The sequence below is a fragment of the Podarcis raffonei genome, chromosome 5 (assembly GCF_027172205.1).
Source record: "Podarcis raffonei isolate rPodRaf1 chromosome 5, rPodRaf1.pri, whole genome shotgun sequence".
Taxonomy (NCBI): domain Eukaryota; kingdom Metazoa; phylum Chordata; class Lepidosauria; order Squamata; family Lacertidae; genus Podarcis; species Podarcis raffonei.
In genome coordinates, this window is record NC_070606.1 from 47,542,804 (window position 1) to 47,570,297 (window position 27,494).

At 40.0% G+C, this 27,494-nt stretch overlaps 1 protein-coding gene and 1 long non-coding RNA gene across 12 annotated transcripts in view; both read right to left on the reverse strand.

Annotated features, from left to right (window-relative positions):
- Window positions 1-204: 204 nt before the first annotated feature.
- TACC2 (transforming acidic coiled-coil containing protein 2) overlaps window positions 205-27,494 on the reverse strand; it is a 161,921-nt gene continuing 134,631 nt past the window's right edge. For 9 of the 11 annotated variants that reach the window (XM_053389000.1, XM_053389001.1, XM_053389005.1 and 6 more), the window contains 8 exons: window positions 26,790-26,879; window positions 13,982-14,125; window positions 12,553-12,629; window positions 10,404-10,447; window positions 3,564-3,724; window positions 3,156-3,262; window positions 2,013-2,133; window positions 205-725 (listed from right to left, as the gene is read on the reverse strand). In XM_053389000.1, the coding sequence (XP_053244975.1) occupies window positions 660-725; window positions 2,013-2,133; window positions 3,156-3,262; window positions 3,564-3,724; window positions 10,404-10,447; window positions 12,553-12,629; window positions 13,982-14,125; window positions 26,790-26,879 (810 nt within the window). In that variant the 3' untranslated portion in view covers window positions 205-659. The remainder of the gene's footprint in view (window positions 726-2,012; window positions 2,134-3,155; window positions 3,263-3,563; window positions 3,725-10,403; window positions 10,448-12,552; window positions 12,630-13,981; window positions 14,126-26,789; window positions 26,880-27,494) is intronic. The other 2 variants (XM_053389003.1, XM_053388999.1) reach the window with 1 other exon arrangement.
- On the reverse strand, window positions 6,599-10,397 carry LOC128414167 (uncharacterized). Its single transcript, XR_008330600.1, has 2 exons — window positions 9,464-10,397; window positions 6,599-9,425 (listed from the first exon to the last, which is right to left on the reverse strand). It is a non-coding gene; the product is annotated as an uncharacterized LOC128414167 (long non-coding RNA).

The window sequence follows — 27,494 nt, forward strand, 5'->3', positions numbered from 1 at the left end:
AAGAAAAGAAAAAAACGAGTCACATCTCTTGAAGGTATAGAGGACTTGGATGCCATGCTGTGTGTTAAACATCTGGGTACCCCCTCCATCAGGGATCTAGAATTCCATTTAAAGCACGTACACAAGTAGTGGAATGAAGGCACACCTATTACCAAGTTGGAAATGAAAATTCGTTGATAATAACGACTTGATAGGACAATCCCATTCGTTTTTCAAGTTTTATTTTTATTTTACAAATCAGCAAATGCAGATAAAATGTACATTCCTTAAGGCAAGAGTCCCCATGCAAGTAATACACATTTATATTAAATCCAAAAAAAAAAAAAAAAGACATCCAACATGGGAACTCATGTACAAAGGGGAAAGGCTAGGATGAGCAACTGCAATTTATTAAAGAATCTGACAAATCTCCCTGATACAGGAACTTTTTGAGATCAACTTGCTATGAATTATTCTACGGAAAAAATTGCAAACAATAGCAAGGAATCTGATAGTCTTCTTAGTACTGCATACAATCAAATCAATCATTATTAAGAAAGAAAAATACAGTAGTGCATACAAAAAAGTGAAAATAGATCCTGTTCACATCAACGTGTGGACATCAGTGTGCCAATGGTCATATTGCACTCAAGGTTGAAATCCAGGATTTTGGTTAAAAGTTAGCTTTTCCCCATTTTGGCAATCAGTTCATCGCAAATCTTCGTCAATTCTTCTATTTCTTTATTCTGAAAAAAGAACACACAACAAAGCAAGGAAACATTTGTTAGTGCAAAGCTGTATTTACATTTTGAGTAGTCACTGCACCAGTGGAGAAGTTGATGATGGCACTGGGAGCATAGTCTCAGCATGGAAAGAAGGGCACCATGCATTTGTCATGATGTCAATATGCAACCTTTCCAGCACTGGAACAGTAGCAGCTGCTGCTGTACCAATGCCTCCAAAGGGACTTTAGGCCAGGCGTGGGCAAAAGGTAGATCTCTGGAAGATCTGCAGAAGATTGCTGCAAGATTTCTGATTCCCAATTGTTTAGCAACTGCAAAATGGGACTTTTTATAAGGCTGCCAAAATGAAGAAAGTGAACCAGGAGTGGACTTTTGTGGGAAAGGACTGTGAGCTCCAGTTTTGGTCTTGTCAACAAATGTCTAGGGTCAGAATGTGTTCAAAGCACATTTAATTCTAACTATGTATCTTTTGCGTTTAGCTCTGGTTGGTGGATCTTGGGCTTCTTGTAAAAAAAACCAAATTAGATCCAACAAGTGTAAATTTGGCTCATCCATGCTTTAGGTATGCTTTTATGACAGGATCTTTACTTAAAGGTGCTAGTCTGTTCAAGATGTCAAGCTCAAAACACAGCCTGCAGCTTTATCAGTTTTTGTACCTGCAAAGGGAGAACTCTACAGTTTTAAAGCCAGTGATTAATTTTATGCAGCTCTGTCTCTAAATAATGGGATCTATGCAGAGCCCATTTGGATTTTTAAAAAGGATTTAAAAAATAGCTGCTTTTCATAATATATCTATATACCATAAATGCAATTCAATTGTTATGGTCACCATGTGCAGTTCATATAATAGGCATATCACTTACAATAGGAAAGCAGAATTTTTCCAGATATATTAACTTGACATTCAAAGGTGACTTCTTGTATTATGTGATGCCAGCCTACACGGTACATATGACCCACAAGAGATTCCATGGACAATGGTGATAAACTTAACATGGTGTCCTTTGATCCGGTGAACTGTGAGTTCCAGCTAGGTCTCTGTGTTGAATACATCATCCTATAATTCACAATGGTCAAATCCCGGCTCCAGTTAGAATACTCAAGCTGGACAACAAACACATTACCTACGGGATCATGAACTGTGACATCAGAAAGAGTTACTCAGTCGGAATTCTCCTGTTCTTAATTTGTTTGGGCAAGTAAGTACCACATCTGACTCTGGATGCACAGATACAAAACACAATACACCCTCTAGCAGCAGCTTTATAAGACAATTCACAGGGAGTTTACCTTTTGTTCCAGTGTTCTTTCCAATGCATCCACCTTCAGCTGCTCTTTACGGAGGCTGGCTTGGTAAGCTGCCTGTTCTTGTTGAGCCTTGCCACGGACTTGTGCAATTTCAGCATTGGCTCTGTGAAAAGACAGCTCATTAAGAGTGCAGGCCATGGAGGGTTTGCCTTGCTTTTTGTATACACTTACAACATTGACACATGGAGGCATACTAAGTGGGTCCATATGCCTGCTTGCCCTTGGAAAAGTCACACTTGCGAGCTACTTAAACATGACAATATTTCACGCACAATGTTTATAATGGAGGGAGCTGGAATTTGCATCGTTGTGACTCATAACACACAATCATGAGTCAATCTGAAATTTATAATAAAACAGGGCTATGGTTATGCAGTGATCATACTACGCAAGTACCAAGCTTGCCACTGAATGCAGAACTGAGTTTGCACAATTTGAAAAAAGGGATGGATTTCTTTGGCTGTGAAAATGGTCCTTCTAATCATGGAGACAATGTCTAGTGAAACCTTAGAAGCTGAAGATGGAACAGAAGGCAGAGCAGGAATCACAGGGATTCAGCAATATATATGGACCTCCTCCACTCATGACTTGCAGAATAAATAATACAAAAGAAGCAAATATATGAAAATTAGCTGAGGCTAGAGCAGGGAAGGGGAACCTGTTCAGGCCAGATTCTTATCTCCTCTACCTTTCATGAGTCAACCGTGACAGATGAGCAAGGTTGCCAATCAGCTGACATCACAATGACATCAGGTGATGATGGTCAGAACTTCAAACCACCATGCAGGGCTTGCAAAGAGCTGCTGATCAGCAGGCTTGAAGTCATTGCCTACCAGCTGTTGGGTGGTGTCTTCAAGTCCTGCTTTCTGCTGCAAGTGGCTGTGTGATCCAGTTCCCCATAGGGAACTCAGCAGCACAATCAATCTAGCTGCATCTCCACCTGCCCCACACCCGGCAGCACATATGATGGTTTGGGGGGGGGGGAAGAGGCCTTGTGGATCAATTTGGGATCAATGTCAGGCCAAAACTGGCCTATGGGTTGGATATTCCCACCACCGGGTTAGAGAATTAGACAGAAGCTTTTGGTTGACAGACCAGGGCACCTCTCATCCACTACCAAAATACCTGTCCAGCTTTTCCTCTGCATGAATTTTGAGGGCTTGGTATCGCTGCTCTTCTTTTTTTACTCGTGATAAGTACTCTTGTGCGCATTTCTTTAACACTTCTTCATTCTTAAGTGAAAAGAAAAAGGAGAGTTAATAGGAGGGCAAGAATTATTTTACTGGACTTTTGTGATCAAACTTCATGGCTTTGAATGGCAAGTCCCTTTCCCCTCACCCTCAAGTGCACCCCCAGTCATTTCCATGGAGGAATTGTGATTTGCACACAAAGCAGGGATGAAAATCAGGCTGTCAATTAAAAGGAACACAGAAGCCTCTGGATGCAACACACCTCACTATCTGTACACCTTAGTTGCATGTGGACCTCCAGGCTGAGGCACAAGTCTACAAGTATTTATTCACAGTGACTTACCTTCCTAAATCCTTCCAGAACCTCTTTCATTTTTTCATATCTTCTAAAGAGATCTGCCAGTGATTTTTCCACAGAGTTCAGATCTGATAATGCTTGCTCTTTTTCTATGATCAGCTGCTGGACTGTGTGGTGGGACATGGATTTTTCTCTCTGTTCATCCTCTGTGGGAGACAATTACAGAAGGAGCACAAGTAAGAATAATGAAAACTTTTTAATTGGTATTATCCACTGTGCTTCATAGGGAATATTAAACATTAGCATAAGATACTGCAAGAGTATTATAGAGAGGACATAAACTGGGCTCCTTTGGGAGGGAAGACTGGACAGGAATTTAATAAAATAAACTTGCATTGGAAATTTCATCTAACCAGAAGGTTGTTTGTTTTTAAATTTTATTTTGTTTTCTAATGCAGGAACTAAATTGACCTCATTTCTCCTCATGATACATTCTAAACAAGCCTTTCCCAATCAGGTGCCCTCAAACTGTTTTGCACTATAACTCCCATCAGCCTCAGTCAATGACCAGGGATTATGGGAGTTGTAATAAAAAATATGTGGTGGGCACCTGGTTGGGGAAGCAGGTTTTAAACAGAGTAAAGAAGTGCAGTTTGGCTTCTCTCCTTTGGAACAGAAGCAGGCACTAAACACAACAGAAATGTTTCTGCCTGGGAATTGCCTTCCGTTCTCTAAGAAACTTGCTTATTCCAATGCAGTGCAGTTATTACCGTATTTTTCGCTCTATAGGACGCACCGGACCATAGGAGGGGGAGAACAGGGGGGGGAATTCTCCCCCTCTCTGCTCAGCGCCCCTTCAGCGAAGCAGCAGAAGAAACGGAGCCCCTTCCATTTCTCCTCCCGCTTCGCTGAAGGGGTGCTGCGCAGAGAGGGAAAACTGTGCAGTGCCTCTCCAGCGAAGCGAAGCCTGGAGAGCAAAGGGATGTGCACCGACTCCTCTCGCTCTTCAGGCGGCTATCCGCAAGCCTTCGGAGCGCAGGGAACTCCCTCTGCGCTCCGGGGGCTTCAGGCGGCTTCAGCGAAAGCAACGCGAAGCCTCCGGAGCGTGGGGGGAGCTCTCCCTCTGCGCTTCGGAGGTTTCGCGTTGCTATCGCTGAAGCCAAGGAGCCTGCATTCGCTCCATAGGACGCACACACATTTCACCTTCATTTTTGGAGGGGGGAAAGTGCGTCCTATAGAGAGAAAAATACAGTAATTCAGCAATACTGATTAGGCTTCCTGTTGATGGAAAATGAGCTCAACTTACATCAACCTGAGGCAGCAAACTTGGCAAACTTAGAATCATTACGTTCGTGGAAGTGCTAAACACAGCAAACCGCACACAGATCTTCACTTTTAAAAGTGGTTGCTCCAAACAAAATAACAACCCCCACCCCAAACAACACTATGCACACGGTTGTTTCCACCTGCCACACCCCACCCTCTTGCCCTGGAAGTCTTCATGAAGGGACTGTTACTATTAACTGTTGACTTCTTAGTGTTATATAGCCTTTTTTTTTTTTTTTACCATGGTCACCATATAATCGTACTTAGGCTGTTTATTTTCTGCAAACACTTTTGAGCACAAATGTATCTGTGGAAAAAGTGGTAAGTAAAACCCTCTATGACTATGATTGCCAAAAATGTGATATACTTCCTGTATCTCAGAATGTGGAGATTTGCACACTCTTTTCCTATACTTCTGGGGAGACATCGAAAGTGGGAACTCAGACACCAGCACTAACTACAATGAAATGAATTTGTTGTCCCTTCAACTAAACCTTGTACATCTCACTGATGGATATTCCAGCTGGCTAGAACCCAAAGAGGAGAAACATGTGCATTAAAGAAGGTTATATAAAATTGGTCATGGGTGGAAGAAAACATAATTTTATGTACCGTTGCCACTGTACACACGCTGAAAACGTTGAAACACAGTCTGCTGGTAATGACATATTTGTCGTTATACCCTGTTTTGGAGGTTAAAATGAAGCCTGCCATCAGAAATCTGCCAATCCTTTCAAAGGACATTGGCTATCATTGTCTGGTATTTCTAAGCAGATACGGCAAATACACAGAAAAAGAAAGAAAAGGAAGAAAGAAATGCCATATGCAGGTGCCAAAGTTGGTGAAAGCATTACTTACCAGGCTTGCCTTTGTTTTGGAATTGCAAGCAAAGAACAAGAAGCAACAAAAATGGAAGCAAAATAGAAAAAAAATCAGGGAATTTAATCAAGAAAGCAGAAAAAACTTAAATGCAACAATCTGTAACGCAAAGAGGGCAATATCCCCTTATTTCAATGTTGAAGAGGTAAATAGCATAATAATCTTGAATGAATGAACGTAGTTTCAATTGTCAGTTGTAGCAATGAGAAGCCAACATGTGAATGAATGGTTCAACAAGGGAGCTGTGGGGGGTCTGTAAACATGAAAGCATAAGAAATGGGGAGGGAATTGATACTGGCAAAACGTTCAGTGCAAGGGGCCATTTGAAAAAGAACTTGCATAATCTGTGGGTGAAGTGTTTGCTTTCAGAATTGGTGATGTTTCACTTTGCAGACTCTCCGGCCAGCCTGTACTTGGCCTATAGAGTGCATGGCACCCACAATGTTGCAAACACAAAAAATAATGCAAAACAAAAATTAATTTTGGAATGCAGATGAACATGCAATAGAGGCTGAAGCAGAGGCACATTGAAGCGATTTAACAAAGGAGATTATATGAAGACAGACAAGATCTGAAAGGTACATGCCAAAGGATACTGAGGATATAAGCTCCTGCCTCACAGCTCCTATTCATAACTTTAGAAGCCTGCAGATATATTTTCATCTACATTTCTGGTGAGAGTTGCAGTACTGTGTTCTCCATTAGTTAAGACACTACTTTAGAGCTTTCTCAGAACTACTTGACCCAATTCAGTATTATATCGAAAGGGATTAGCAAAATACAGTCACAGCTGCAGATTTATAAAGAGCTCAGAAGGGTCTCTTCAAGCTATAAGTGGAAACCATTCTGATGAGCTGTTTTTTCTTACTTTCTTCCTGCAGAATACTAATGTGTGTAACTCCATCATCTGTATACTGCACAATCAATATATTTTTATATACACACCAGGAGATCTTGCCGCATGTCTAACCAAGTGATACGAGACACATGCGATGCAGCTTAGAAGCAAGCCACCAAGTAAGCAAAATTCCCCATCCCCAAATTGGAATGTGAAATCTTCCTGTTGTGGTATAAAGTAGGAATGGGGGGTACCTTTGGCCCTTTGGGTGTTGCTGAAAAACAATTCCCATCATCCCCTGACCACTGGGGTTGATGGAAGTTGGAATCCAACAACACCCAGAGGGCCACACGTTTCCCATCCATAATATAAAGCATCCTGCCACAGGAATTTTTAAGCCACCCTAACTTTTAATTATTATTATTATTATTAATAATAATAATAATAATAATAATAATAAATGTTAGTACAGTTTGGCATCTTGGGCATTGAGTCTTGAAGCCACTGTGGAACATGTGAAGATCAAAGTCATAATGAATATGTGCCAAAGCATTTCTGATCTCCATGAGCTGGCTTATCCTGTCCTTGGCCTACATTAGTTCCACCTAGGGGACTAGTAAGGAGGATGCAATGCACAGTGCACAGTATTAGAAGCAATATTAGCACTGGTTTGTAGAAGGTTTCCCCCTCTATCCTATATTTCTTCTAGGATTTACCATCTACACAGACTCTCAGGAATCCTTCCAAGCACATGCCTCTCTGCTCCATCACACACCTAAAGAAATGGATAACTTATGTTCTTCACAAAGAGCCACTTATAGGAGAGGGTTTAATTTATGTGATTATTCCATAGTGTCCAAAGGCAGAGAAAAATGTGTCTTGGGACATTTGTACAGAAATAATGTAATTTAAGGTGTATGGAAGAGGGGGCACACACTCACTTCTACCATGTGACAGTCAGCCAATGAAGCTTATGAACTCTACCTGTCTACAATAAAAAATGGCAGCAAAGTCCACTTTGGGTGACTATCACAAAGGTTTCATCCCAAGTTTGCATCTTCACCAAAGCACATGAATCCCTATGGATACAACCCTATGTACGTTTCCCTGGGAGTATGTGCCACAGAGCTTAGTGGGAATTAGTTCTTAATAAATATGCACTGTAAATTCAGTCTGTAATAATTTCATCTTAACTTGAGGGGGGAAACAGAGAGAGAGCAGGGCTCAGTTCAGATTCTGTTGCTCTGGTGATGAAATTGTATATCTTTTCAGAAAAATTAACCACCACAAAAACACAAGATTCAAAGCTCTTGAGTTAAAAGGAAGAAAGTGAACAAGAGTCCTGATTTCAAAGTCATATCTGCAGCAAATTGTTCCAGTATCCACAGCACCAAAGATGACACAAAAGATCATATGAAGCCATATGATCAAATTCAAGTGCTACAGTTAAGTGGGTTTGGCTTTGAGCACTGCTTATAAGGAAGGCAATCCAGGAATTATACCTAGCCAGTCTAAGTTCTTCAGAAGAAGAGGATGGTACAAGTGTAACAGACAAAATAAATGATGCCTTTCGAGTGTGGTGTTTGGCATCAGCAAACTGTTCTGGTGACTCATTTCTGTGAAGGGAATAGACTGGGAGATGCCAAATGGAATAAATTCATCAGAAACTATCAAGGTATGCTTCTATCTATCTCTTTAATTGGGGAAAGCTAGCCTGTAGAGCTAAAAAGCAAAATGCTAGTGATGAGCAACTTTGGGCAATTTTTAGGATGTTATGAGGGACTACCATGCTTCACAAGCAGACACAGATGTGTGCAATATGCATTGGAAACTGCTAACAATAAATGTATAATGCTGATGCTGAATGATGTTGACGGAGGACAATAGAAGAAACAGGCCAGGAAGTATTATGAAGAACAGACAGACACAAATTAACCCAAACAGTTATGAATATCATATTTTAAATCTATAAACATACATTTTAATGGGTATACTGAACTTACCCATTACAAATTTGTAACTGAACTGTATGTGCACATATGGTACTACATTCCAGAATTGTACTCTGTACTCTGAATAGCTGGGCTGTACTACAGAAAACAAACACTTAGTACTCCTTAACAGACTGAGCTGTGCTAGTCTGTTTTATTTAAACCCGGAAGTAGATGAGTGGTTACTCCATTGCTATGTTAGTATGATCCCATGAATCTACAAGATTCATATTAGCACTGTACTCACTGGGCAGCTTTGCAATTTTTTTTTTTAATTGCAAATATGTTACTTGGGTTGTGGTAATGAAAGAAAGACCAGAATTATATGGCTTCCAAAGACAATGTACATATTTTAAACCCTTCAAAGTGATGTTCCTTTATGTGGCTTTAGTCTGTTATTCCAAACGAAGAGAGCTTTGTTTTTAGGGACTTAAATAATACTTCCAAGCTGCTAATAGTCTAAGCCCAGCAGCATTTTTAAGACAAACTACCTTATAAATCATAAGAATTTATATGCTGGAGCTTATGCTCTACTAATAACATTTGTCTGTCTTAAAGGTGTTACTAGATTCAATATTATAAAAAGTCAAGTGCATTTCAAGCTAATGACTGACAAATGTATGCCACAGAGTTAAAGACCTTGTGACTAATGGCCAAGCTAGTTTGGAACAGAGTTTCTAAAAGAAATATCAATGATGTCCAGGAGTGTTGTAACATTTTCAGATCTAAGTTTTTATAAACATTTATTTGTGAAATATTTATGTAGGCATTTGAAGACAAAATACTGGACTGCAGTCAGATAGAAAGGGACTTTTCCTTTTTTATTCTTTTATTCTTTTGCAGAGTGAAGTTCGTTAACTAGACATCTGTCTTCTTACTGCTGCAGTCTACAGTCTTGTAATGTGGTTGACTGCAATCCCATGTTGGGTCAACTGCCATTAACAAAGTTGGCTCACATCATATTTGAAGTACCGCGCATATCAATGGCATCTGCCCAGAATTCCTTGGGAACATTCTAATGAAAACCAGCTTTCAGGTGAACAAGGGATTGGTAACAATCACCAAGACCTTCTTTAGGCAGGACCAAGTGGTTGCACACGTGAAGTGGGGCTCCTGACCCCCTATCATAGAATCAGCTTTGTGCACTACATCATAGACTAATTCTGAGGCTTTGAGAATTAAGTGGTACCTTTGGGAAAAAGAGCCATAGATTCTGTTGTGCACACAGAACTACTTATATTGTGCCTGAAATAGTGCCTAGAGTACTTAGGATCAGATTGCCAGTTGCTAAACATTTCAATATCTAATCATTTGTTCTCGTTTGAATAATTTCATGGATCACCATAGCCCATGTGGTACTCTCCAGATCTTGTTGGACTACAACTCCCATCAGTCTCAGTCCCCTTGGTCAGTGATCAGGGATGATGGGAGTTGTAGTTGAACAACATTCAAAGGGCACCATGTTGGCTTGCCCTGTTATAGATTACCCATGGAGAAGTAAAGACATCACCTTTTGGCAGGAGCAATTAAGCAGAGAGCTTTGCCATTCTGATAAAAGTAATATTGAATAATGAAAGGACTTTCTGAAGATGGCGCAATGGATTCTCTCCAAGATGCCTAGGCTGTTGTGTACAAAATCAAAGTGATGTGACCAGCTATGTTTCAGATCTCTGTTTCAGGAGAATGTGAGACTGGTTTTCCTGGGCTAATTAGTAGCTTCTGCCCCCCTAAGATACTTTCACAATTATTGCTGATTTTTAAGGCTAAAGGAACCCAACTTTAAATAAGTTTCTATATTCTCTTATCAGAATGAGGACAGAGAAGTTCATCTTTCATGACGCAGCCACCTACCTATCATTTGGGCAATCGTCTTCTCATACTCTGAAACAATTTTCCTATAGAAAAAGAAGAAAAGATAATGAACATACATGCACAGAAATTAATTTTTGCAATGGCATCTCTTAAGGAAAAGCCTTATTAAATACCTTCAACATACTTAGTAAGATAAATGTAGTTGAGTAACAACAGGGCAACACTCCATGAAAGCTTAATTGATACACAGCACAGCACACAGGGAGGGCATATTAAACTCATGTCCTCATCAAGACATGCAGTGCCATGTATTGTGGCCTGCCTAGTATTAGATTAGCCTTCAAATTGGTGCCCTCTGGATGTTTTGGACTGCAATTCCCATTTCTTCCAGCTGGCCTCTGGGAGAGTCAATGAAGGGTATGCTAGATACATTCCCTCTTTTGCTGTAGACTTGATCAAGGGGTTAGAGAACACATAACTTATCTTCTTATGAGTAGGCTTTCTTGTCAGCCCTTAAGAGACCCTTTTGAGTATCTTACTCAAAGAGACTAATAAATCTATTACTGAACAGATGGCAAGATATCTGAACGTCATAACTTTTAGACCTGCCATGATCGTTAGTTTCCAGCTTGCCATTGTTAATCATCGGTTCTACTGAGGATTTGATTTTTTACTTTGCATATTGGTTGATAGATTGTAATAAATACTTGATTGATTGATTGATTGATTGACTGACTGATTTGATTTATTCTTTGCTTCCCTAGTCCAGATGGGCCATACACAAATGAAGGCCTTTATCAAACTACAGCTGACTTCAAGCTTGACAGGCCTGTAATATGGAACATTTTGAACTTGCCAAAATTTGTAAGCAATCTGTTGGTTAATTTTTTTGTTATAATTAATTTTGTAAGCATCATTACTCTGGAGCAAAGTCATATCTACCACTCCTCTGGAACTCCAAGTGTCTAAACCACAACAAGACTTCTGAAGCAAGCCATCTACACAATCTGCAGTGATGATGCACCAAAGACTTCATAATTCTACAACACTTTTGGGGATTGATCCAAGTGTATTAAAAATCAAAGATGGTTTTGTCAATGGCTTTAACCGAAGACAGTTTGTTCCCTTTTGCTATCCCATATGCCTAACTGGTGAATTCTTAACATGCAGAATACAGTTTCTCTTGCCAGGAAGTGCATATTTGCAGAGGGGGGCATTGCAGTAAAACAGCGGCTTGCCTCATATTATACCAAATCTTATATATTAAAAAATAACGAGGACTTACATTCTCATTTGGGGGGAAAAAATTACAAAAATAATCTGTGATGCCATGACAAATACATAATGTTATAATTTTATGAAAAAGTCATAAAGCTGTCAAGCAAAACGGCAATTTGAAAGGTTTGTCCTCATTTTAAAAACACACTCGCATCCTATTACATCCTCATTTTAAAAGTACACCCTTGCATCCTATTTTGGATTTGTTCTCAAAAAGAGGCTAGCTGGAATAAGCAGATTAAAAGTGATTTAGGAAGCTGATCCTTGCCTTTCCAGAGTGAAATCAGGCTAATCAAATGTGACTAGCCTTAGTCTGTTATGTTTGAGTGATGAGTCATAGTTTGCCAAGTGAATATTCAAGGTAGGTTGCACGTCAATCTGTACTGCCTTGTAAAAATAATAATAATAATAATAACCTGATGCTGTTGGGAAGTCAAACCCATTTTAGGCATAATCTGTGAATGTGAATATTGCTGGCATATCTGCAGGAGATTCTAACAGCTAACTGCAAAGGTTCTCAAGAATCCCTTGCAAAAGGCATTTTTTCTGGTTTGGGTTTTTTGGTTCCTGCTTTTATTGTGCATTTTTTGTTTTTATATTGTATCTTTATGTGGTGAACTGCCCTGAGATCTATGGATGAAGGGTGGTATACAAATTTAATAAAGACATAAATAAAATAAATAAATCATAAAACAGTACAAGACTAATAGATAGGATTAAGCGGTATTCTGGGCATTTTGTTCATTGTCTCCATGTTACTAAAGATCTGATGCAATAAATAAATAAATCACAAACAATTCTGAACAGCAAATAGCAGCAATGCACAAATGCTGTTTTACGTATGGATGCCTTTGTATGTTATAACAGCAAGTCTTCTGAAAGCACAGGCATAAAAAGAATAAAAACACACCGCATTTCCATGACTTCCCTCCTGCTCTCTTCGTATTTGTCTTTCCATTCTGACACCTCTCTTTCCTTAGCTATGATCTGTTACAAGAGGAGAAAGAAGCCTGTTAAATCATCTTAAAGGCACAAAGCATCTTGTTAAGTTACTTCTTAAATTATTAAGAGAATGGGAAGATTTTCAAATAAAAATGTTTAGGCATTTCCTGCTTTTACTGTTCTAGAAGATGTTATGGCAATGCAGAAATACCATATTGGCCTGAATATAAGCCACACCCGAATATAAGCCGAAGCTTTAAAATGGGGGGGGGGGAGAGAAAACACCCGAATATAAGCCGTTCCATTCTTCGCTGCTCCTGGCTGCATACTGGGCCAAGGGTGGCATTGCCGGCAGCCTTTTCCCTTCCTCACTCTCCCCATTCCTGACCTTGGGAGAGGATGGGGGACTACGTGCGGGGTGGACACCGCTTTACTGCGCTCCTGGCTGCATACCATAAGGTTGCAAATATAAGCCGCACTTTAACTTTTCACGGTCAGAATTTGGGAAAGAAGTAAGGCTTATATTCAGGCCAATACGGTAAAGTTTGCCAAATCTATATCCGGGTTTTGCTCTAGCCAGCAAATTGTCACAGAGATTGGGGTGGGATCTTTCACCATTGTTGTACATGTAGAAAACTGGTGTGAGCCATACTGACGCCTTCATTTGGACTCCCATTCTAGCTAATATACAATGCTGCTCTAATCTTCTGAACCTTCTTGTTGCCTTTTTCAAGCATACATGCTGTATCTCACACCATCAGTGAGAAAATTGCTCAACTGTTGCTCATCACTTCCCTTTTACGCATGTAGCACTGATGTAAGCCAATCTGCTTGGCTAAAATTTGGCCAAAGGCTTCCAAGCGCATTATTCCACTATGCTAATGAACATGGTGTACCTGCTGTATATGTTTCTCTCCTGGCTAAACAAAATAGTTGTTCAGCGATACATAACTCATGCCTCAACTGTGTAAGTTTTTCCCCACAAACAAAAAATTATCACCCAAAATTTGTTGGGGCCAGCTTTCTATTATGCAGAGCAGAAAAAGGTGTACAATTGAGGGGCAGTGCAGAGAAACTGTAGCATAGCCATGGTTGAGGTTTAAAATGCTGATTAGGAGCACTCCAGGGTTAGGGTTAACCATGGGACATCATGCTGAACTGGAGCTAAGGGTTTGAGAGACAACTTATGCCTAAGTGGAATTATTCATTGAAACATTCCACTGTGAACCATGGTTAGGAAGCCGCTGGCACTACAACAGTACTAGCCCATTGCTTCAACACCCTAACATAGACATTCTTTTTGCACACAGGTAAACCTCAGAACAGCTGCGCTTAGGAAAGCCTACTCATTAAAAAAACAAACAAACAGAATTTTATCATTTAAGATTATGGGTTACCTCCTCTCTGGCAACTCTCAAGGCAGAATCCAAGTCTTGCTGCTGGTAAAGCAAACTGGAGGTATTCTCTCCCTCCGAGCTGCTTATCCGAGAGTACAGTGCACTTTTAGAGATGGACACATCAGCTGATATGGCAGGGTCTCTCTGTTCATTAAAAAAAGAGAGGAATAGTATTGATCATTAACCATATGTTCCACTAGTATTTCAGGTATCCGTATTTGGGGGGGGGGGGCAGTGGACAATGAGGAAATGTGAAGTTATGATGAAGGGAAAATGTTCATCTGTATATAGCTTAGATGGCACTATACAGATGCAAATGGAACTGAAAAACAGAAAGTGTATATAGAAAGGTGTAGTCAATGATATTTTACTCAGAGTGGACCCATTGAAATTAATGTCAGGGACTAATGTAGGTCCACTACTTTCAGCGAGTAAGAGTTTGTTGACTACAGCTCACTGTGCTATTCCGTTCATTGTGTTTTCTGTTTTCATACTTGTATGTCTTTGACTTCTCAAAGCCCTGGTAATAATTTAATGGCTCTGGAGTAATTATTGAACATAGCAGACACTACTGGGAATTCTGATCTTTCTAGATGAAGCACAATCAGATTTAAAAGTTCACCAGTGCCTAAACATAAGCACCACACAGTCTTTCTGCACAAGGGTCAGTTGGAGAACCCAGTGTCCTGGGGTTTATGCCTACCTGCTCACCCAAGTGCTAGAGTCACACCACTATTGTGCAATACCTTGAAGGCCAAACTCCACAGGATGCTAAAAGCATATTTGCATTTAACAGCCAAGGTTTTTAAAAATGCAAATACCATCAGCTGGATGGAAGCTGATAATTATCAGGATATCAGAAGGCCTGGAGGGGAGACTTAATCCCTTCCTTCTCTGCTTTAGTGCTGGCACAAGACCTTCCTCTGAAACTGCAATATGCCCTGGGAAGAAGACTCCCACTGGTGCCAATGCTGTGATTATCTGCCTCCTCCTCACATGTTTACAAATGCGTGTTAAGTCAAAGACACATTTAGCATCACATCTAGTTCGGCCCTTAATCAAAGGTCCTTCAAATGCCTCCGCTATAGCAAGATTCTCTCTTATGCTGCATTCAGAATTTGTTAGTAAGGCAGGGATGTGATGTTTTAAGGTACAGTTTCTTAAAGCTAAAGGGACCCCTGACTATTAGGTCCAGTCGTGGCCGACTCTGGGGTTGTGGCGCTCATCTCGCTTTATTGGCCGAGAGAGCTGGCATACAGCTTCCGGGTCATGTGGCCAGCATGACTAAGCCGCTTCTGGCGAACCAGAGCAGCGCATGGAAATGCCGTTTACCTTCCTGCTGGAGCAGTACCTATTTATCTACTTGCACTTTGATGTGCTTTTGAACTGCTAGGTTGGCAGGAGCAGGGACCGAGCAACGGGAGCTCACCCCACTGCAGAGATTCCAACTGCCGACCTTCTGATCAGCAAGCCCTAGGCTCTGTGGTTTAACCCACAGCGCCACCTGCATCCCACAGTTTCTTATGAACTATTAATTTACAGTATCAATATCAATGAGAAATTTAAGTATGACCACAATTCCTCTCATGGAATTTGAGCAGGTCTATCAAAAGAGCAAACCATATCAACAATGGCCTATTTGAACTTTGATTCACAGCGTGCCTCATCCAACAAACCGATGTATTTCGGAAGTGTGCAGCAAGGCCCAGCAGATCAAGAAGAGCACAGGCTTAACCCTTGTCACTTTTTGTTCCTATACTAGCTGATGGCTAAAAGGTGCTTGCTGAAGGAGGCAGGCCTAGTCCCCTAGTTCAGGGATTTTCCAGGAAATTGTATTCATTGTAGATGAAACAACTAAAACATACAGCTCTATGATATTCTAGAAAAACTCAGTCTAATTTCTACCCTCGATCAAGCAGGATTAATGTTCCTGCAAAGTCATCCAGTAGATCCTATTATAAGTAATCTGCACTTAGCTACTGTAAGACACTGTAGCTTCCAGAGGATTCACCCATTGCTTCTTCAGTTGACCTTGGCAATGGTGGTGTAAAGTGGAAAGTTAACCAAGAAGTGTGCTTCCTATCCTAAGATGACATCAGAAGAAACTATCAAACTCAGATTAAACATGGGGACTTAAACACAGGGACTTTCCAGCATCAAATTTTCTGGATTATCCGTCAAAATCAGAGGTAAAACATCTCTTGATTGCACTTAATTAGCTGCTCCTCCAGTTTCCCCATTATCGTGCTAATCCACCCAGGAAAATATCTGAACATTTCATAACTATGAATTAAAGAGGAGTTTTGAACTTTTAACATCACAGAGAAAAGTATTTCAAATAATGTTCAGCCTAACACTTAGCAGTGGCTTTGCTCACACATAACAACTCAGTCAGCAGAGCATGAGACTCTCAGTCTCTCAATCTCAAATTGCAGCCCCACATTGGACAAAAAGATTCCTGCATTGCAGGGGGCTGGACTAGATGACCCTCATGGACCCTTCCAACTCTGCAATTCTATGATGCTATGATTCTATGACTAAACAATGGATGCTCCTTAACAGATAAGTGTTAGGTTCAATCCAGAAGCCCTGGTTTAAAAGAAACCCATGCATCATTCCCCACATTATGTTTTATTGCAATTTTATTGGTGTTAGCCGCCATGAGCCTGGCGCTGGCTAGGGAGGGCGGGGTATAAATTAAAAATTATTATTATTATTATTATTATTATTATTAGGCATGCTTTGAAGTTGGCTTATTATGAAACTGACCATAATGTGGTTTAAATTGAGATTCCTAGCCAGGGCCGGATTTAGGTTTGATGAGGCCCTAAGCTACTGAAGGTAATGGGGCCCTTTATATGTCCAGCTGTGCTTTGTCAACAACAAATTGTCGCTGTTTTTTGTGTTGAATATATGCTATATGGTAATCTATGGACCTAATAGGTATCTAAAGCCATTTGCACATAACAAAATATGTATTTAATAAAAGTAACTGTTGAACTGAAACACAGTTAAGAGGAAGTATATTAATAGCAAAATACTTTTAATTTTTTTGGGGGGGGGGCCAAGGGAGTGGGGCCCTAAGCTATAGCTTGTTTAGCTTATACGTAAATCCGGCACTGTCTAGCTCAAGTATAACACTAAAGTGAGATTCTACAAAAGTGAAAGTAAATTCTTTTGAAATTCTCCCTTTGGGCATGTAGGTAGAGGAATAAGGAACTGTGTGCATGTTGAGGCTCATCAACATAGCACTAAAATATTGTTTAGCATTATATGCAAAGCTGCCTAATGTTATAGTAGTAAACTAGGGCTTCGAGCTTTATTTGGTAGATTATTAAAGATGGTCCTTCTTTCTAACAAGTGCATGGTTTTGATCCTTAAGTTTCTTACATTTTGTTAAATCTCTCAAATGTAATTAACTGATTAAAAGTAAGATCATTAATCAACCGGAATCATTTAATCACTTGGCAGCTCTGCTGTGAACACATTCCACTATAGGTGCTTTCTAATGCGAGGTGTTTATGTGTGTGTTAAAGATGGCAAATTCCAAGGCTAATCCTCTCATAATGGCCTGGTTTTCACATCTCACTAAGCCAAGCCATGCCTGCTTGGGATGAGATCACGGCTGCTTTACTCCTGGTCATTCTGCTACCATTTAGATGAGTGTGTGTCTGATCGTCTAGCTCTCTCTAGAATAAGCATGAGCTGTAACCAATAGATGTCTTATGTTTTATGGCTCATGGTTTGTCTGTGACAACCCTCTAAGCCAAACCATAGCTTCACTCAACCTTGTGCAGCAGCAGAATGACTGGGAAGATGCAGAGAAGCAGTAATTTACTCCGTGGGAGCACATACAACTTGCTCATTCATGCTAAGCCATATTTGGTTTAGCATGATGTGTGAACTAGGCCACTGTCCATCTTTTACAGCAGAAATAAACGATACTAGCACACATTAACTAAAATGAAGTTTAAAAGAGCACTTTTGGACTTCCGGAGGCGGCGCGAAACAGCAATGGCGGTCCTCTTCAGTTGTTGAAGAGGGGCTCCGCGGAAAAGGGTCGTGCGCTGCGGCACAGCGACGACCCGTTTAGGAAAACCACGGGTAGAGTGAGCCCGTGGCCGTGGGATTCGGCGGGCACCAGGAGCGACCTCGGATACGCAGAAGGGACCCCGTAAGGGGCTCCGGAACGTGGAGGGGGTAGCGGTGCTGTGAATCCATCGCTCTTTCCGCGGAAGCGAAGCCGCGCGGCTGCTGCTGATGAGCGCTGACCTTTCTTCTTTGAACATTTGATTGGAAACAACAAACTCGTGAGTAAGAAATTTGAGGCTTTATTTGGACATCAAATTGGTGAATTTCGGCTGAAAGCGGGAGACGCTAAAAAGGAAGTCAGTCTTCCGTCCCTGTTTAAAGTACTGAGCAAAGTTTTTTTAAAGCGGAAGCGTTGAAAGGAGTTTAAAAGAAGTTGGAACTTACCCTGCAAGTGAGACTGTGCTATACCTCTCTATATTTTGTGGATTATAAAGTTATAAGCCCCAGCTCACGGGCTGCCTGGATACAAAGTAACATCAGACTGTGGCAACTGTGTATAGAGACATAAAGTTACATTGGGCTACTTTGCAGTTACAAAAAAGGAACTGTTGTTCACACCTTCGCAAAGAACCTTTATCATCTGCAGTTTAAAGTGAATTTAGAGGGTTTCCCCCCCTTATTTTGGATTTTACCATATTTGGGAATTAAATGGTGGAAACTTTTGGGGAGCTCCCCCTGCTGGATTGTGGAAATATAAACCTCTGAGAACTGCTGGTTGTTTTGGAAATCTTTTTGCCTGGATGATTGCTTTTCCCATGGGATTTACAATTTGACCTTGAAACCTAGACAGTTGTGGAATGAGTGTGGCAGGAAAAACAAGGGCTGCCAAGAAAGCAAAACAAACTGAACTATTGCAATCAACTTTGCCTGTGCAGCCACGTAGATCATCTGTTCCAATTGTGACAGGTCTGCAAGAAGGACAATTTAAACAGCCAGTTTTGGAGGATATGGCTGCAGGAGGATTAGACCCTATTTCTAAAGAAATATTGGATCAACTGGCAGCATTAAATAAGAAAGCTGATGAACAAGCGGCTAAATTTGACCAGGTTACAGCAACGATTAATAAGTTGACAGACCAAGTTGCTCAAAACACACAGGCGATAGGAAATTTTGAAAAGACTATATCAGAGAACCGAAAATTAGCTGAGGACGCAAACACGAAAGCAGACCAAAACAAAAAAAGGATTGAGGAATTAAGAGGGGAAGTAAGACCACTGAGTAGACAGGTCACTGAACAACAGGCCTATCTGTCTATGGCGGAGCTGAAAAACCGGGAAAGTAATCTTAGGATTAGAAATATTCCAGAACTAGAAAAGGAAGATTTGGCTGGCTTTTTGACTGCAGAAATATCCAAGTTCTGGGGTTTGGCAGAAGAGAAAGACTTCAAAATCGTCACCGCTTTTAGATTGGGAAGAGTGGCCAAGAAAGATAAACCAAGGGATTGCTTGATCATATTGAGATACAAGCAAGAAAAAGACAACATACTTGGCCTACATTTTAAAAACCCATTGGTGATACAGGGAAAGACAGCAGAAATCTTCAGAGACATACCAAAACAATTGTTGGACTTAAGAACTACATACAAGGATCTGGCAAGATTATTAAGAAACAACACAATCCCTTACAGGTGGGAATTCCCCCAAGGATTATCTTTTAATTTGAAAGGGAAGAAGGTGAGAATCAGAACAGCAGAAGAGCAAGAAAAATTCCTAAACGATCACGGGGAGGACCTTCGAAAAGGGATAGCAGGTACCTGGCCACCCCCCACGCCTGGTACAAAAGATCCACCTCCAGACATAGACGAGAAGGGAGACAACCCCATCGGCTAACAAGCTGATCCAGGATGTCTCTGCAGCTTTTTAGTTGGAATATCCATGGGGCAAATTCCCCTGAAAAAAGGAAAAGGATTTTTCACATTTTGAGGAAAGAACAACTAGACGTCATTTGTCTCCAGGAAACCCATGTGACTAGGCTCCACAGAAGAGTGCTAATAAACAAGCGACTAGGCCAAGAATTTATTTCATCAGCTAAAGAAAAGAAAAGGGGAGTCGTGATATATGCAAAGGAGAGCCTAGCACCAAAATTTGTGTTCAAAGATGAACAAGGAAGAATTTTGGCGATCGAAATACAATCACAAGGAGAAAAATTTTTGATAATTGGAATTTATGCACCAAATGAGGGGAAATCTGAATTTTATGGGAAGCTGCATGAGACAATGCTGGACCATATGGACTATAATAACATCATTCTGATGGGAGATATGAATGGGGTTGTCTCCACACACATGGATAAGTCACAAAATCAAAATGTGACTAAAGATGGCAGACTACCAAAGACTTTTTTTGAACTCACAGACAATATGGACTTGATTGATATCTGGAGGACAAAGAACCCCCTAGGTAGAGAGGGAACATTCTTTTCTGAGGCCCACCTATCCTGGACAAGAATCGACCAAATCTGGATATCTAGAGGACTGGCACCCAAGACCAAAAAAGTAGAGATCTGCCCTAAAACTTGCTCCGACCATAACCCCTTGAAAATGGACTTGAGACTTACACCAGCTGGATCCTTCAGATGGAGAATGAATGATGCATTGTTTAGAGACCAGGAGATAGTGAAGAAGGCCCAAAAGACGATGAAAGACTACTTTGAACTAAATTTGAACACTTCGGTGGAAAAAAAAAACAATCTGGGACGCAAGCAAAGCTGTTATGAGAGGGTTTCTGATACAGCAGAATTCTATTAAGAAAAAACTCTGGAACGGTAAAAAGGACAAGACCTTGGAAAGGATAAAAGACGGAGAGAAAAAGTTGAGACTAAATCCAAAATCAAAAGAAGTTTTGAGAGAAATAAAATTCCATCAAGCACAATATGCAAAACTGATAAATCAAGAAGTTGAATGGAAAATCAAACAGATGAAACAAAGATCATTTGAATCGGCAAATAAATGTGGGAAGCTGCTATCATGGCAGCTGAAAAAGAGACAAAAACTGAACTTTGTTACCAATCTAGAGGTTGAAGGAGAATGTATTCAGAAACCAGAGGAAATTAGAAAGTGTTTCCAGAGATATTTTAAAAAATTGTTTTCCCAAGGACCCCAAGTGGAGACTGAAATAAATAAATTTTTAAAAAGCTATGGCCTACAAAAACTAACACAAGACAAACAAACTGACCTGAATTATAAAATAACCCAACAGGAAATCGAAAATGCCATTCAGAACATGCAACTAGGCAAATCCCCGGGCCCAGATGGACTTACCTCCAAATACTATAAGATATTGAAGGAATACCTGACTCAGCCATTGATGGAGGTATGTAATCAAATTATGGAAGGGAAGGGGGCACCAGAATCGTGGAAAGAGGCATTCATCACTTTGATACCAAAATTGGAATCTGAAAAGACTCAACTTAAGAACTACCGTCCCATCTCACTCCTAAACGTGGATTACAAGATTTTTGCTGACATTTTGGCAAATAGATTGAAAAAAGTCTTAAATGGAGTTATTCATAAAGACCAAGCAGGCTTTCTCCCTGGCAGGCATTTGTCAGATAATACTAGGAACATTGTTGACGTTCTGGAACTTTTACAGACAAATTTGAATACAAAAGCAGTTTTGATATTTATAGACGCGGAGAAGGCCTTTGACAATATATCTTGGAAATTTATGAAGAAGAATTTGGAAGGGATGGGAGTGGGAAGGGCGTTCCAAAATGGCATAGATGCAATATATTCAGAACAAAAGGCTAAATTGATAGTAAACAATGTGGTGACAGAAGAGTTTAAAATTGAAAAAGGAACACGACAGGGGTGCCCCCTATCACCCTTGCTATTTATTTCTGTCCTTGAGGTTTTGCTAAATTTGATCAGGAAGGATCAGCAGGTGGAAGGAATACAGGTCGGAGGAAAACAATATAAACTGAAGGCCTTTGCAGATGACTTGGTTTTGACATTACAGGAGCCGGTGTCCAGCACAAAAAGAGTATTGGAATTAATTTCTGAGTTTGGTCGGGTGGCGGGATTCAAGTTAAACAAACAAAAAACTAAGGTTTTGGCAAAAAACTTGACACCTTTAGAAATAGATGGGTTTCAGAAGGAAACAGAACTAAACGTTGTTAATAAAGTGAAATACCTGGGGGTCAACTTGACTGGGAAAAATTTGAATCTGTTTAAAGATAATTATGAAAAATGTTGGTCTGAAATTAAAAAGGATCTAGAAATCTGGTCAAGATTGAAACTTTCCTTGTTGGGAAGAATTGTAGCAGTAAAGATGAATGTATTGCCAAAAATGCTGTTTCTGTTCCAGACCCTACAGATCGTGGACAGAGTGGAATGTTTTGGAAAGTGGCAGAGGGACATTATGAAGTTTGTCTGGCAGGGCAAAAAGCCCCGAATAAAATTTAAAATATTAACAGATGCAAAGGAAAGAGGGGGTTTTGCCCTGCCGGACTTAAGGTTGTATTATGAAGCTGCATCCCTCTGCTGGCTGAAAGATTGGTTTTTGCTAGAAAACACTGATGTCCTAGATCTGGAAGGGTTCAACAATGCTTTTGGGTGGCATGCATATTTGTGGTACGACAAGGTAAAGTCTCATAAGTTGTTTAAAAACCATATTGTAAGGAAATCTCTGTTTTCTGTCTGGACTAAATACAAGGACTTATTTGAAAACAAGACTCCGAGGTGGTTATCACCGATGGAGGCTAAAGCCACAAAAATACTTAATATGGGGGGTGGCTGGGCAAAATATTGTGAAATAATAGAAAGAGTGGGTGACACTTGGAGGTTGCAGAGCTTTGAAAAATTGAAAGGGAAGGTGCGAGACTGGTTTCACTATGCCCAAATTTTAGAGATCTTTAAAAAAGATAAAAAAATTGGTTTCCAGGTGGAAAAATCAAAATTAGAACTAGAATTACTTGAACCTAAGACGAAAGTGCTTTCAAGAATGTACAACTTGCTGCTTAAATGGAATACTCAAGATGAGACAGTCAAATCAGCCATGATAAAATGGGCACAAGATATTGGATACAACATTATGTTTGAGGACTGGGAAAGGTTATGGACCACCGGTATGAAATTTACGGCATGTAGTGCCTTAAAGGAAAATATTATGAAAATGATGTACAGGTGGTACATGACCCCAGTCAAACTTGCAAAGATATACCATTTGTCTGATAATAAATGTTGGAAATGTAAGGAGGCTGAAGGAACTTTTTACCACCTCTGGTGGACATGCCCGAGGGTGAAGGCCTTCTGGGAAATGATTTATAACGAGTTGAAAAAGGTATTTAAGTATACCTTTCAGAAGAAACCAGAGGCCTTCCTCTTGGGCATTGTGGGCCAGAGGATACCTAAGAAAGACAGAACCTTCTTTCTATATGCAACGACTGCAGCAAGAATTCTCATAGCTAAATACTGGAAGGCACAGGAGCTACCCACACTGGAAGAATGGCACACACAACTGATGGACTATATGCAACTAGCCGAAATGACTGGCAGAATCCGAGACCTGGGAGAAGAGGCTGCGGAAGAGGATTGGAAAAAATTTAAGGACTATTTACAAAAACATTATAAGATATATGAATGTTAAAAATTTGCTAAGGTTTGAGGTAAATATGCTTCAGTATTGAAATTCGGAGTTGATAGAAACAAAGTTAATGATTGAGAAAAGTTTTAATTTCAGAGTGAATAATTAGATGAAAATACAAAAACACAGGAAACAAGGTATTAATTTGCTGTTTATATTTATTATAAAGAATGCAGGGATGGAGGAGATGGGGAAGTCCAGTGGATGATGAAAAAAAAAAAAAAAAAGACTTCGAAAAATGAATTTTTTCTTGTTTAATTTCTTTTTCTTTCTGTAAAACCGCTTTTGTTGTGTTATTGATGATGGATTTAGATTCTGGAAAAAAGCAATAAAAAAAATTTATAAAAAAAAAAATAAAAGAGCACTTTTGAACCTCAGTTATGGGAGGGACACAGTCATAATTCAGATAATCAGAAGTCCAGTCGTACAGGAATGCTAATTTACATGGATCTATATGGGCTGGATCTAGACACATCAAAGAAGCGTTTCAGTTAAATGCGTTGTAAATTTAAACAGGGAAAACAGGTAGAGAAAAACGGGACTCCATGGCGCCATCTGGTGGCACAATGCTATATCGCATATACAAGGCATATAAATTGTTATTCCATTCCCAATCTAGCTGAGACCATGGATACCAGTCTAAATGCAAGATGCTCAGAAAAGCTATTAAGCTGGAAGAGATGCTACCAGATATCAGATCTTCAGCATTAAAAAAGGATAACAATATCAATTTTACCACATCCTATTTCCTTGCTCTATTATCTTGCTCTACTCTTTCTTTTTTACTTTATTTAGTGCTGACAATGTACATAATCTTGAAAATATTTGGGGGGGGGGTTGTGGATACTATCTATCCAGTGCTTTTTTTCTAAAAAAAATGTTTAGGGGTACTCTCATTTTCCTACTCGTATTGAAATATTACCCCTCAAGGAGGCCAAACGTAGATTCAAAAAATGTTTAGGGGTATGCGTCCCCCTGCGCCCCCCCAGAAAAAGCACTGTATCTATCTATCTGAATGATCTAAATGACCATTTATCAGTTCCTCTGCTGCCACCTTTCCCTCAAAGAGAATAAAACATTCCCAATGTCTTCAGAGTTCAAGAACAATCAGAAAGTTTTACCACTTTCACTTCAAACTGTCCTTTCAAGCTTTTTGACATATCTACTTTGCTCCCCATTCTCTAACCACAAACTGGCTGACTTACAATTTTGTTCAAATGGAACTTAACATGCAGAATTATTAGTCTTTTAAAATAATATGGGTTCAGTTCCCATGCACTAATTTATACATACACAAATTTCCCTAAGTAAAGTAATTTTTAAAACCCTGTTCATAGCGTTCTGCAAAATAAATCGACCCAGCCGCACCATAAACTGATGGAAAATTTGCCATTGGTTTTAATAAAAAGGGGATTGCACTCATTGTGCCCACTGAATCAGCAGCTGAGCTTCAGGTTATGTAATTAGGCCGAGCAATTCATAAAAATGAGTTGGGGGGGGAGATAAACTTTGCATTTGCAAATCAGCTTGCCCGTCTAATCCACACAAAGCGCAGTTATAGTGCTATGGTGCAAGGGTTTTGAAGATGGCTAAAATCACCTTGGGATTGGCTCCACAGCTGCCCCGTCCAGTTGTGTACATGTGGTGCATGCGTGCTACAAAACAAAAATGAGTTCCAAAAGCACATGCATACAATATGCTCAAAATTTGGAAATATGTGTTTCCTTTAGGGCAGAATATCAGCTAAATGCCATGTGCAGCTGGCAGTAAATAAAAAAAGGGACTGAAACCACACACGTACCCCGCTCCAGTCAAACCCCATGAGCTGTGACCTTTGCATTAACACCACCGCAAGGGACCCTGCAGAGCAGCTGTGCACATCAAACACACTCCTTAAGAGCTAACATTTCACTTTAGTCGAGACCACATGCATCACAGAAGCAACCCCACACCAACATGGCAACAGCCAGCATGCTGTAGGCGTTATCAGGAAGGAAACACTTTAGATCGCAAAGAATAAAGAAGATTTGTGTGTAGGGAGGTTTTCTCCCCTTGCTTAGAAACTGTCAATTCTCCTCCCCCTACCCCACCCCATTTTATTTTATTTTTAGTCCTGTTGCTTAGAAGATTGAGATGTGGTTTGGCTGAACTTTTAACCTTCAAACACATATGGCAAAATGGGTTAAGGTGTTTAAAATCACTCCTCAAACAGCAAAAATGCTCCCCCATGCAGTTTATAGCTAACTAAGCACCAGCCCTTGGAGTTTTATGTATAGGTAATTTAGACAAAATCCTGCTTCTATAAAACAAGCCTCAGGGCTCAGTTTGAGTACAGATATTGTGCCTGGCTATTACTAATGCTATTCATTCGCGGATATAGACAATTAAATTTTAAATTAGAATTTAATTAGAGATGTCTCCCGTTTTAAGAAATACACTCCTGGACACGGATGCTTAAATTAGGCGTCACACTTGCAGGACATTTTCAAACAATAAAATTCTATAGTGAATGCCGAAAATTTGGTGAATCGTGGCCTACACAAATGAATGCTAACAATGCCAGGTAAATTTTGTGGTTGCTTTAAAAAAAGAGCTACACGTTTCCCCACTTTTAGACACACAGAAGTGAGTGCTATCACACAGTGCAAGTTAATTGTGAACATTCATCAATATATCCAAGTTCTGGACATTCACAGCATTTGTCTGCAATTTTCAAGATTACAACGTGAAAGCTGACTTTCACCAAATTGTGGGATATTGGTCCATTAGGTGTATTTTAATTGAATTTACTGTTTTGATTAAAGCCTCCAAGCTGTAAACTGCGTCGTGATACTATAATAGTTAAGTGACCAAGAAATCCATCAATTTGTGAAAACCAAAGCAGACTGATGGCCAAAGTTGTATCTGTAGCCAAATACACATGATAGTGATTTTTAAAACATATCTGCAAGTGAAGGTGATAGAATTTGGGATTAGAGGAATACTCTTGGCATGCTTCCTGATGTCCTCCTAAGTACGAAGGTGCCAGAAACATCAAGCAACACCACTCAGAGAAACTTTTGTTAAAAGAAAACGCATTTGGGTTCCTTAAGCTGTGATCAGTTGCACACAAACTGCAGGCAGGTCACAGATACCTCCGTATCTGAGGAGCTGAAAGAAGCCAGGGTAATTTGTCTGGCTAGCTTCAGGGCTTCTATCCTCATTGCAGCAAACTCTAACTCCTCCTGTCAGTGGGATGGTTGTGAGCGATGCACAGGGAAAATGCATTAAGAACATGACATAAATGAATGTCCACATTTGCAAAATGAAGCCATATATCAGTCTGTTACGATCACCGTTTGGGGACAACATAGACATTAGCTCAGGGTTCGACTGAAACATAAGCAGTATGTGAACAAGTACTTCTAGCAAAGTAGGGCCAACAAATGCTTTCTGGTTAAGAAAGGAACATTAAAAATTACTTAGTGAAACAAAATTATTTGTTTTAATCTATTTTGTATTTCTCTTTTGACATTAGTTATATGTTGCTTTCTCCTTCCACCATTCATAATTCAATTGCTTTCAGTTACTTGAAAAATAAACCAGAACTGAATGATAAAAATCATCATACATCTTGAACCAGCCTTCTCCAACCTGGTGCTTTCCAAATATTTTGGACCACAGCGTACATCATACCTGACCATTGGCCATGCTGACTAGGGCTGATGGAAGCTGTAGTCCAAATCATCTGATGAGCACAAGATTGGTGAAGGCTGCCTTAAGACCACTCATTCCAATTTACTTATGAGAAAATATTGCAAAAAGATAATGTGGCTAGATAATGTGGCATGTGCTACTCC